Source organism: Choristoneura fumiferana, chromosome 20 (genome assembly GCF_025370935.1).
Source record: "Choristoneura fumiferana chromosome 20, NRCan_CFum_1, whole genome shotgun sequence".
NCBI classification, from domain to species: Eukaryota; Metazoa; Arthropoda; class Insecta; order Lepidoptera; family Tortricidae; genus Choristoneura; species Choristoneura fumiferana.
In genome coordinates this window covers 5162376-5175876 of record NC_133491.1, presented here as the reverse complement: position 1 = coordinate 5175876, position 13501 = coordinate 5162376, and the positions used below count along the sequence as shown (strand labels likewise).

General features: G+C 36.1%; 1 protein-coding gene across 2 annotated transcripts; it reads left to right on the top strand.

Annotated features, from left to right (window-relative positions):
• The first annotated feature begins 1375 nt into the window (after positions 1–1375).
• LOC141438927 (odorant receptor Or2-like) lies at positions 1376–13170 on the top strand. 2 transcript variants are annotated; one of them, XM_074103001.1, is made up of 5 exons: positions 1376–2210; positions 7646–7745; positions 10289–10393; positions 12148–12303; positions 13086–13170. In XM_074103001.1, the coding sequence occupies exons 1-5, from the start codon at positions 1405–1407 to the stop codon at positions 13140–13142; spliced, it is 1224 nt and encodes a 407-aa protein (XP_073959102.1). In that variant the 5' UTR covers positions 1376–1404; the 3' UTR covers positions 13143–13170. The 2 variants fall into 2 exon arrangements, with proteins under 2 accessions (XP_073959102.1, XP_073959103.1); XM_074103002.1 differs by lacking the exon at positions 10289–10393.
• The last annotated feature ends 331 nt before the right edge of the window (positions 13171–13501 follow it).

The following is a 13501-nucleotide window of genomic DNA, read 5'->3' as shown; positions in this document are numbered from 1 at the left end:
CTTAGTCGTAAATTTAATCTGTATCGTCCCAGAGAACCCAACTGTCGTCGCCTGTCACGGTACAAATATCTAACATTTTGCTTTACATTGCTTCTTCGAATAAACTTTAAAGTGTAATAAAGATAAAAAAATATTTTTTTAAAAAAGTCGCTGAACTAATGTTTTTCAGTTTAACCAGTACTATCTATGTTTTAATTATTTGCTCATGTTACGGGCCACACCCGGTAGAGTCGTATCAGATATTTATGCACGCTTCAGTGTGTCAAATTAGGTGCTGGAGACAGTATCTCAAGGAATAATATCAAGATAGTGGTTCTAGCTAACACTTTCCCTGGACGTTGAGGGTACGCGTGGCAGCGATGTAGGCTTTTGAATCGGATTTACGGATCGTTAATTATTTACTGTTGTTGATTTATTACAAGCGCGACAAAACATTTTATGAATTAGTAGCTAGCTTTAAATTTGCGGTTTTTAAAGGGAATAATTTATATTCTTCGTGTAATAAATTTTGTGTTGTGTGGTTACAATAGATCATTTTCGTATAGCAAATGTTTTATATTTAAAGAGTACCTCCAAAAGAAATATTTTTGTAGCTTTTGCTGAGCAAATAACTGTTTATCTAGTATTTTTTTAAAGCAAATTCTTCATTCTATTTGATTACATCATTGTGCGTCTGAATGTGCGTGCATTTGTCACCATTATTTTCTCGGATCAGATTGAAATCCATTCATCCATCCCAACCTATATACGTCCCACTGCTGGGCACAGGCCTCCTCTCAGAACAAGAGGGCTTGGGCCATAGTTCCCACGCGGCAGTGGGATTGACATCAAGAAGAAATTAATATAAGATACTCCATTTCAAAAAAACACGTATAGCTGCATTCTTTCCGTTAACATTGAAATATGTAATTTGAATAGAAGTCAGGTCCTAGAACACAAGTAAACAAAAAAATCTTAAGAATCACTTTTATTTTTCACCTCTAATGACACCAATATTTTAAATTTATCTTTCTAATGGCCAAAATGTTCAAATGTAAGAATTAAAACCACATTTTTTAAATTTAGACCGAGCTCTCAGGTGCAACACGCTTGTTATTCGCTTTTAGCCGACCAATTTAAAAATGGAGAGGATATATTTCTTTATTTTTGTAAAGGATCTCACCTTAAACGCTTAGTTGGACTCGACTATGTTTCATACATTTCTAATGGCTAATTTAACCTCCCTAACGAGTCTGCCTAAGTGCTTTCTCATATTATATGCACGAGAGTTAATTTGCGAAACACTTTTTACACGTCAGTAATTTTCTTACAAATAATTTATCAGAAATTCCATTTGAATGGTTATAAAGCGTTCTTTTGACTCGAAGTACGCAGTTTCATCAAAGCATTGTGTTATAAATTACAATGATGATTGTACAGAAAATAATTTCATTTGCTAAAAGACTTGAAGATTCGAAATACCCTTTATTGGGTCCGAATTTGAAAGGGCTCTACGTTTTCGGCCTTTGGCAAAGCGGGAGCAAATTAAGAAATAGCTGTTACAATTTCATACATTTCTGCGCATTTTTATTTGTATTCAGCCAGATTGTCGAGCTCTGGATTATAAGACATGACTACTTGGAAGCTTTACATAATCTCTCGTTGACGGCTCTCGGAATGGTTTGCATTTTCAAAGCTATTTCGTACGTTCTGTGGCAATCGGACTGGAAAGAACTAGTGGAATGTGTATCAGCGGAAGAGATCGCGCAAATTCGCAACCAGAACGATAGATGTGCAGAAATGACGGCAAGCTATAAAAAATACGCAAGGATCGTGACGTATTTGTACTGGAATGTCGTTGTTTCTACTAACATTGCCATGGTTTCTGCGCCGTTTGTGAAATACGCCTCATCTCCAGAATACCGTGAATTGATAAGCAATGGAACTGAGCCTCTGCCACAAATTTTCAGCTCGTGGTTTCCGTTTGACAAATCAGAGAATCCCGGGTATTTCGTAGCGATATTTGTTCACATATTAATTAACATTTACGGCGGAGGAGTGATTGCGCTGTATGATTCAAACGCTGTGGCTCTTATGGTTTTTATCAGAGGACAGTTAGCTATTTTGAGGGAAAAATGTAAAATCTTATTTGATGATATTGATAATGTTACCAGAAGAGACGTTTTCGATCGGATCAAGGAATGCCACAGGCATCATAATTTTATTGTAAGGTAATTTACTATCTTTACAAGCTTTTATTTAACGTGCAATACGATAACGTTTGGTTTATCGTCATCATCATCATTCTCATCATCATCATCCCAACTTATACCGGGTGTGGCCTGTAATATGAGCAAAAAATTAATACATAGATCATACTCGTCAAACTGAACAACATTAGTTCAGCGACTTTTAAAAATAATTAGTTTTTTTAATTTTTATTACACTTTTAAGTTTATTCGAAGAAGCAATGTAAAGCAAAATGCTTGATGTGTGTAGCATGACAGGAGACGTCAGGTGTGTATTCTAGGATGGCGTACATTGATAGCAGTATTTAATTTGTATGAAAAAAGGAAAATTCAAAGACTCCATTATTTTTAAAAGTCGCTGAACTAATGTTGTTCCGCTTGACGAGGACGATCTACGTTTTAATTTTATGCTCGTATTATAGGCCACACCCGGTGTATCCCACTGCCAAGCTACCTCCTTGAAACGGAACAAGAGACATCTTGTACCGCTTCGTTCACAAATATATGAATAAATAAATAAATAAACATAAAATTAAATAACTATTGCAAAGTTCACAATGTATTAAATAAGCCTCTGCTGTTTACCATGTCTGGTCTCTATTATTCGGTTAATCGCTGATTTATTTACCTAAATGATCACATTAAAAGAAAGGGTGACTATATTTAACCACAAGTGAATACATGCGTTTAGGGGCATACATGTCCAAATGTCAGAAAGTCCAGGTGTCACATTGTCCATGGTCAAAAAGTCCGAAGGATGAAACGTCCTAGTGTCTAAAAGTCCTAGCGTCAAAAAGTCCATTGTCAAAAAGTCCGAAGGATTAAACGTACTAGTGCCTGAAAGTCCTAGCGTCAAAAAGTCCATGGTCAAAAAGTCCGAAGGATGAAACATCCTAGTGTCTGAAAGTCCTAGCGTCAAAAAGTCCATACTCAAAAAGTCCGAAGGATTAAACGTCCTAGTTCTGAAGGCCTGAATCCCATAATGTCTCATTGTATGAAAATATGACTAACACAACTAAATGATAAATATAACTGAAATAGATTAGAGAGCTAGATTGCTCATCTGCATTATTTCCAGTCTGTTATCTAACACCCTGAGACCCATTCTCAGTAAGATCCAGATGCATCTATGATGCTTCGTACATGTCATGTCGAGTCGACAAGAATTGACCAGCTGATCCAGTCATGCAGATGGACTGGGGCCTCATTCTACATTGTCTCTTTCCATATTTTTATCGTATTGTCTACGTGGTGGCAGCTCTTATTGACTTGACAGTAAAGGCGATCGAGTCGAAAACAATTCGATTGCAATAGGTGTAAACAAAACCAAATTAGAATGAGTGAGACCCCTGGACTCTCGGACATATGGACTATCCGACATTAGGGCATTATAACCTTTGAACTTTTTGACAATGGACAATGTGACACCTGGACTCTCAGACATATGGACTATCTGACATTAAGGCATTATAACCTTCGAACTTTTTGACAATGGACAATGTGACACCTGGACTCTCGGACATATGGACTATCCGACATTAAGGCATTATAACCTTCGGACTTTTTGACCATGGGCAATGTGACACCTGGACTTTCTGACATTTGGACATGTATGCCTCTAAACGAATACATGGATTCAAATGAAATATAATATACTTGATGATACAACAATAAAGCTCTTCGATTTTCACAGCTCCATACATTATTCAAACTTAGAATTAACCTTCGCTTCCATTCATCGTTCGGTGTTTTAAATTAATATGACTATCTCATCTCATCGTTTATCTCTTTTACATGTTGTTTAAAATCAACCTTCAGTTTCGTTCGTCGTTCATTATTCAGAGTCGTATACCTGTCTCGCTCTTACTCTTACAAACTCTATTGCTTTCGGACTTTCGCGGCTCGATTCAAACTGGAAGGTTCTTCAATTATCGATCGGGGAAAAAAAAAAAAAATGGAGGTTTTAGGGGCATTCGGTTCTGGAACTGGGGGAAGAGAAGGTCGTTGCGCTGCTGGGTGATTTGCGCGTTTTTGTTAATTTTGATTTAATTTAGATGGAGCTTGCGGTTTGGTATTGAGAGATCGATGTCGCTGGGGAGTACCCATGCGTTTTTGTTTGTTCTTTCGCTTTTAGTCCTCCCGTCTCTTGAATCTTTGATCGGAAATAGGCTGGCAGGCCGGCGGGGAGTCTGATGTCGCTGGGCAATGCTCTCGCGTTTTTGTTTCGGTTCTTTCGCTGCTAGTCTTCCAGCTTAGCTCTTTATTCTGTGAGGTCTGATTTGAGCCTCGGGGTTGGATACCTTGCGGTGCTAACGAAAACCCCCGCTAGAATCTCCGCGGTCACCATTACCCAGGAACCAGGAACTGTGAGGTCAGATATGTATTTCTTTATCTTGTGCAACGAGTCATGTAAGTACGCCCTTGTTAACTTTACTCATTTACTGTTGTGTGCTATATATATAATATATGTGTGCTTAGGGACTTAATAGAAAAATAATGGAAAAATAATCTATTAAAGTTTCTATGTCTGAGGTTGACACAATTATGGGATACCTACTAATAATTCCATCCAAAGAAAATTCTCGACATTTATGTGTTATATTTGGTCAAAGCTAGGCATGTAGCAAAGTTCTATTCTTGACAGGGGAACGCTATTCATGTACTGAGAGCCAGACTGAATAAATCGTAAATGTATAAACTATCTGCTATCGACAGATTCTTACAAAACAATAATATAATTAATTGCAGTATTCTTAAAGTGGGTAACTCATATTGTGTTTAACTGTACAGACGGGGAGACCATTACCTCCATCCAATAGATATTAAGTTGGTTGGTATTCTATAGGTAGTGAATGAATACTACTTACCTGCAAAACTAACAATCTGCCTTTACTTGGTAAGATAAGAATACCCGATTTATTATCTACCATCCCGGTCTATAAACGGTAGGAGGTAAGGGGGGGTTATACATATAATATATATATATATATATATATATATATATATATATATATATATATTAACCCTTTCTACATTAACCTCAAGCTTATAATTAATCGTTGAAAGTGATGATGTAGATTATTTCCAAATAAATCCTATAATTCTTCATGAGTATTCAATCAATACAAATACAAGCTAAAGTAAGAGTAAACCTAACACCTAGTACATTAATATATTATAGCAAAGAAAAATATATTTCATCTACAAACAACTCTCAAGCGTTATCGCTTGTGATTATATACTTTACCTAGGTACAACATTTTAGCTTGCACTTGAGTCCAGAATTCCACCATTGTGGAACTAACAAAGCTAAAAATTAGAACTGGTAGGCGGATGAGAATTTGCTGTATACTATTGACTAACTAATCACTGGAATGTTGTTGTGAGCTTTTATTATTAAATAGAAATCATATAAATTCTTAAGGTTAATTTATCAATTAAATAAACTATTTATAGCAAGAGTACTTTTGCCATACCATTATATTATAGGAAGGAAAACCCAAATGCTATTTCTAATTGACTTGTATATACCGACTATGAATTTTATCACCTGGTGGACACATAAGTATATTACCTATATACAACTTTATTATCCTGCATTTGAGCTCTAGAATGCTCTTTATTTACTTAACTAATCCATTTAATTCTGTGTGCTTATTTCCAATTGCTGAAGTAAAATGGAAAACTTATAATACCATATTCCTGTTCTACCTATCGCTCACACAATATCCTTATAGTGTGGGTAGTATTCTGTATATCCCCATTATACTATAGCAAAAGGAAACATTATCTTATTCTCATTTTGTTTGTGTTTTATCAAACTGTTTTCATTTGGCTTATTTTACTGTTTTTATTTTACACTGTGTTTTTACTAATCCTGTGTTCTTCCCTTCTTAGCATTTTAGAAATCTTGGTTTGTTATTATAGCTAGGTGTTTTAAAAGTCATGATTTTAATAAACTTCACAGACCTATATAATCACTAGGTTAATCTCCTTAAATCTTAGATATTTTACTATGTTCTACCATAAGCATTTGTTAATGCGCTTTATTTCAGAATGTCATACCTTATAGCTATACTTGTTCCTCTCAAGTAATCATGGATACAACTTGCCCCTGTTCCCCTAACAGCATTCCATAACATACTACAGCATTCTATATTCCTAGTCAAATTAGTTATTTTCTAGTAATGTGTTCTTAGCTGCGTTATAGGTAGGTAGATAATTAGTTGTAGCTTAAATTCAGACCAACCAATCTTTACTTTTCACTAAAAGTACCGTATGGGTTACCTAGGACGGACACAACGAAGGGTCAATCATCTTATTTAGGCACTAGACAACCACTAGACGATCACATGGCCAATTCACATCATCACGCTATCATATAGTAGGTTTCAGACTTCTCAGTAGGACTCATAAGCTCTAGTTATATAGGTAGGCTGCACATAGGTAGGTCATAGCTTTGAGCTTAGGAGCTTTTGATTTAATTAACAGTAGCTTTAGATTCAGGAGGTTGAACTTCAGGTAGGTTTAGCTTTTGAGCTTAGTTGAGCTGGTAGAGTTAGATTGCTTGAGAGAGGGCAAAAAGTTTTTTATAGGGGGGGGTTCGTTACATCCTCTAAAATAACACGATGGTTAATGTTCGCTTGTTCAGGTAAAATCTTGCAAGTTTTATAAAACTCTACGCTAAAACCGTGTCGTAATGAGATTAAATGCAAATGTAAATCTACTTCAATTTGCTTTAATATCATAATAAAAAAAGCACTCAAAGGAAAATGGTTGAAACATGATATGGAGATGTCTTATAAAATTTATCTAGTTTTAACGAGTCATCTTTTTACAAGACATGATAGACCGGCTAAAGTCACGGGGTTATGGTGGATGCTGGCCACTTCCAACCAATGCAACTGAAGGTTTATGGTGGAGGCCTATGTCCAACAGTGGACGTCCTACGACTGACATGATGATGCCACTGTTACACTTTGACCCGGACTAGAGGAGTCGGGCTTGAAAGTGTGAACTGATACCCAGGATATAGGGCGGAAAGAAAAAGACGGTCTCTGCGGCTTCAATATTTATTCTTGAGGAAAGAAAAAAACAGGCAGAATCCTGCCTCGGCTTAGCTCAACGGATTACTTCCTAATTTACAAAAGTAGGGCGTGGGGGTCAGAGGAGCTAGGAGATGACTTTTGCTATGTGTTCTATAAATTTAAAAAAAATAGGCTTTAGACTAGCCGGATGGACGCCACGGCCATATCGGAGGCCGACCAAAGTAAAACTTTGGTTAAATAAAAAAAATAGAAAGAATTCACCGGATACTGATGTGCGATGCGGGAACGGCCGGAGGCACGTCAGGCAAATACCTCCCGAGAGCAGACGATGATGATCACAGATGATGATGATGATGAGTTTTTTTACAGACAGAGTGTCCTGCTTAACTCGTTGCTGTCGCCGGTCATGTTTCTTTACATACTAGTTTGTTCTGGCATGATTTGCTGCAACGTAATACAATTCACTTCGGTAAGTAAAATAACAGTAGCATTTGAATCCATTGGAATTTGCGAATATATTCTATAAGCGGCCATTTTATAAAATTCATTATAAACAGAGCCGTCCTTCTAAGCTAAATGTAGGTAGAATAGGGTTGTTTTATATTGGTATGTTGGCAGAAATACAAAAAAATCATAAATTTCGGCTTTCTTTTTATTGCGGTTCTTGAGATACAGCCCTGTAACAGACAGATAGAAAATGCAGCGGCAATACTTCAACAAAATGTAGCCTTGACGTATGGTCATAAAGTGCACTCAGAAAAATTATCCATTTTTGAGATACGAGTTTTTCTAAAAGTAGTGACGATATGTAGAGTTCCATTTTTCACCCTTAGGTCTTCTTCTAAGTCGCTGCATTTTTGACAGAGTTGTCGTGGTCGGATGAGAATGAATACGGTAAAACAGGGTTAGGTACTTTAAAATGCAGAGGCTAATTTGGAAAACAGTTGTTACGCCATGCCTTATTTTTTTAGACCATCTGTGACAGTGAGAACCTTCATAAAATACCTAACATTTTACTTCATTTATTTCTCATCTCTTCATTATTCATAATAATTCACATGTCATTAATTATCATTAAATTCTATATAGAAATGATGTCAGAATGGAATGTAACAAAAAACAATATAATAAAAATAATAACCACACAGCTAATCACAAATGTAACTACATTTTAAAAAGTTCAGACATAACAACAACAAAAAAAAACTTTATTCACCAAGAACATGGTAGGCAGTAGATAATTATGAGCAAGCAAGCACATATTCTGTCGTGAAATATTCAGTCTTAAAAGTACTTGCATAAAAAAAGCATGTAAAATAATCATCATCAAAATAAAAATAAAATAGCATCAATGAACAGCAGTAAACAGTAATAAATAATTTTGTCACAACCATGTCTACCTACTTAAGGCGAACAATGTCAATAGTTAATAATTTAATAATAATAGCATAAATAGTTTGTAAAGAAACACACGAAAACGAAGCTGGATTGAACGCGCGGATGTTTTGATGTGCCAACAAGTTATATTATTACAATTATTATAAAATAAAATTCAAAATGGCGACTCCTGGGCTGATGCATACAAAATAGCAGAGACAGGAATGGCTAAATATCATCCTGGCTAAATAAAAATCTATTAACATTAAATAATAAAAAAACAAAATACATAACTTTCCAGAAAACACGCGCAACAAGACCCAGCACAGCTCATAAAATTACCATTCATACATGCTCGTCTATAAATTCAGATCAACCCTTGCAGACCCCATGTAAATGTTCTCCAATAGATCAAACTGACACTATTAAATACTTAGGCATCCAATTTGATAGACACCTCTCATTTAAAGAACAAGTCTCTTGCCTTTCGAAAAAGATTAGAAAAGCTATATTTTTAATGAAGTCACTACGAAATTCAGCACCAAAAGACATCTTAATATTGGTTTACAAGGCATTCTGTCAATCGGCATTACTGTATTGTCTTTCAGCTTGGGGTGGTATAGTAAAATCCAATATAAAAGTTTAGAGATCGCTCAACGTGCTGTATTAAAAGTTATGCTCAGAAAGCCTTATAGGTTTCCCCACTGATGACCTGTATAAGGAATGTAAGGTGTTAAGGGTCAGACAATTATACATTACAAAAGTAGCCGTGACTACTCATCGGAAAGTAATTGTAAGACATGACTTTCCTACCCTCTCCTCTCGCCGCGTATATAGCATACCTCTGCCATCAATCAAATCTAGTTTCGCCAGACATCTGCCTCCCTACTCCCATGTAAACATTTACAACAAAATTTGCAAAAAAATCAAGAACCCCAAAGACTTATCTGCTGCCAAGCTAAAAAGTGCTATAGAAGAACATCTAGCTAAACTGAATTACCAAGATACGGAAGATCTCCTTAAAGCCTGCAATTGAACGCCTGTAAAAAAAAAACACACACACACACACACACACAAAACACACACACACACACACACACACACACACACACACACACACATACATACACACATCACACACACACACCCACCACACAACACACACACACACACGCACACATATGTACACACTCACAATCATACACACACTTCAAGTAAGTTCACTTTTATTACTTTTAGGGATTTTGTATTTTTAAGACTTCATTTGGCACTCGCGATACAGACCCAGAGTCTAGTGCGAAGGCCGTCGAAAAGTCAGATGATTTTATTTGTATTTTATTCAAATGTGTATTTCTGTAATTTTTTGTGCACTATGTAACTTTATTGCTAAATAAATTATTCTTATTCTTATTCTTATTTCTTATATAAAATTACATTACATATAGCCAAAACAGAGGTTATAGTGCGCGAACAATTTTTTTGAGGAAATATAGTGTAGTGGTTTTCTCTTGTCGTCCAACCACACACAAGATAGTAGGAAAATTCATAATAAACATTGAGGCCCGATATAAAACTATCGTAAAAGTAAATGTTTCGACATGAGCGCATTTGGGCATAAGAATTTAACCTTTCCAGGATGAGGCAACAGCTTCTCAAAAGCTCTGGGTTCTGCAGTACACTACAGCTCTTATCTCCCAGTTATTTCTCTACTGCTGGCATAGCAACGAAGTGATCGTCGAGGTAAATTATTTTATAACACTTATTTGTTACTAGATGTTGCCAGCGACTTTTTCTAGCAGGAATTCGTTTATTGCTATCCCACTGGAACTTATTCGACCATAATTATTATTCTTGCTTGTGTCTTTTCCTCGGTAGTATTACCATGACTAAAAATCGTGGTTACAAAGAGCGTTTAGTCGTCAAGGAGTTGTTTGATTCCAAAACTAACTCTGTATGTCTGTCTCTTACCCCTTCACACTTAACACCATTCCTTTCCGGGTGCCCCCAATGTGGGGTCATGAAGCTTTTCTTTTTTTTCAGAAGTCCGTGCTTCCGCTATGGGTTAACAACTCCAAACTGCCATCAAAGTGGAAGCACACTTGAACGTGTGACTTTCTCAGATCATTTTTTATGGCGACAATGAACGTGTTAAACTGCTGGCTCGATTAGCATGAAATTTGGTGCGGAGATAGTTTGAGACCCTGTTAATAACATAGGTTCGTTTTTATTCCGGAAAATTACTTAGTTCCCACGATAAACGAATTCTTGGCGTTTCGTGGGCTAAAGCTAGATAGTTAAAACAGTTTACATTTTTTTCTTGTTGTTCTTAAGCATATATGTAAATTACAAAAATATTACAGCACTCTTTTTGCCACTAAATATAAAAAGCTTTATAAAGTGAACATCAAAATTCCACGCGCTCCGAAATTACTGGCCGTTGAAAATGAACAGGCAGAAATAAAACTGGATTTGAATAATGAAAAACCGGCACCGACAGTCGCTACCTGCCTAAACTGAACCCTTGTTGCGGTTACGAAAAGTCAAATGAATAAAACGAACGCTACCTGATTTACTTAGTTGGTTCTTGAGGCTTTTTATCTCTTTTGTTACTAACTGACTTAGTATTTTCTATGTTTAACTAAAGACTACTTTGTTTCTTTGTTTTTGATATTATGTAAATTGATTTTATTTTAAGTATGTATGCTCTATTGTGAACCAGAAAGTTCTACACTTTGAGGGGCTACCGATTTTTGCGTCTGTCAATGTGGATATATGGGAGAAGGGGGGTGAAGGAGGATAGGGGCGAAGCGAAGCTGCTCAAAGCTCGTTGAACAGAACGCGCGTGTTTTTTGGTATTATTTTAAAAATATTTCATTAATAGCCTGTTGCCCGCGACTCCGTCCGCGTAGAATTTCTTTATCGCTATCCCGCGGGAACTTTGCAATTTTTCGAGATAAAGCTTATTATATGTCCTTCTAAACTATTTGTACCGAATTTCATCTAAATTGGTCCAGCGGGTTAGATGTGATGTGGTACCTAACAAACAGACTTACAAATTTTCGCATTTGTAATATAAGTGGGATAATATACTAAAACAAATCTTATTCTTCTTTATTAGCTTATAGTGGGACACTGGACACAAATGGCCAAAAGCATCCCCTTTTTTCTTCCATTCATCTCGTACTTTTGGTGTGTTTCGGCGTGGAGAGTAAGACAGCCGGTGAAATTACTGGCACTTGAGGTATCCCATCTTAGGCCTCTGGATTGGCAGCGCATCTGCAATCCCCCTGGTGTTGCAGGTGTCTATGGGCGGTGGTGATCTTTTATCATCAGGAGACCACTTGCTCGTTTGCCATCCAGTTGAATAAAAAAAAAATCTGTTTGGAAATGGTCCAAATCGTCCAAATAGATCTAAAACAAATATAGGTACACAGTTATTAAGAAAAGTAATTGGTAACATGTTTCATAACTTTATTACCCTTTTTTCTGTTTAGTGTAACGATGTAGACAGAGGCTTGTACGAGAGCGACTGGTGGAAGGGAGACGTGCGCATACGCAAGCAACTGGTCATACTCGGCGGGAAACTGAAGCGTTCCCTGGCTTTTAGCGCTGGCCCGTTCACGACGTTATGCGTGCCCACTTTTATTGAGGTACGTCTAGTTACATACAACTGTACCCTAAATAGAGTAATTAGAAGAATAAAAATGTCATGCGAGCTAAAAACGCGACGCGACTCTTAACCACTCGTATGCGAGAACTAAAAAAAATACTGCATTCTGGTCTCATCTGTTTTACTAAACACAGATGCTGCTGATTTTAATAAAAAAAACAAATAGATAGTCTTAAATTTGACACAGCGTCTTTAGCATACCAGGGGTAAAGCCCAATTTAGACATCAAAATTATAAAATTATCTAATCTGTATCTAAGTGGCTTGCGTAAAACATGGGTTATTAAATACCTACAGATATTGTGATTTAGAAAGAAAGAATATTTCGAACATAAAACTACCATGAGACTCACTCATTTTAAATGATAACAAAATGGATAACTCGCGTCTGAAATCGAGTTTAGCTCTCGAAACTCGAGTTAAACTCTATTTCAGGCGTGAGTTATTCGTTTTGTTGTCATTTAAAAAGAATATTTTACTGATAGGTACCGTAATCTATTGAAACCTATAAAAACAAGAAAAAAGCGGGAGAGACAAAAGATATTTATGTTCCTCCTATTATTAGATCCCGTGGGAATATCGGGATAAAAAGTAACCTTTGTGTGAATTGAGACGTTCAGCTATGTACATACCAAATTTTATCGAAATCCGTTCACACTCGTAACACACACAGACATACCATACTCATAAACTTTCACACTTATAATATTTTAGGATTAAATTGGGAATGATAAAAAATTTCTAAATTATTTTTTAATTACAGGTGATCAAAGGGTCGTATAGCTTTTTCACATTATTAACACAGATGCAAGAAAAATAAGAAAATTAGATACCTGAAAATATTTATTACCTACGAATACATTGTAATTTTATGAATTCAATAAATTTACTGTCTACTTTTGAATGACTATGTATTATTTCGGCAGCGTGGAAATAATAAAATTATTTTACTTTAAATTGTACGTTTACTTCCAAGTAAATTGGTGTTCTGTCACAACAAACAAAATCACAGGCATCGAACAAACTTTGTGACAGGAATTACAAAAAGTACGTAACATACCATTTTAACTGACAAATTTTGACATCAGCCCCACCCCTCAATTTACCTAAATGATAGTTACAAATCACTACTAAACAAAACTATTCGATATCTTTGTTTGTGACCATTTTACTTTACAA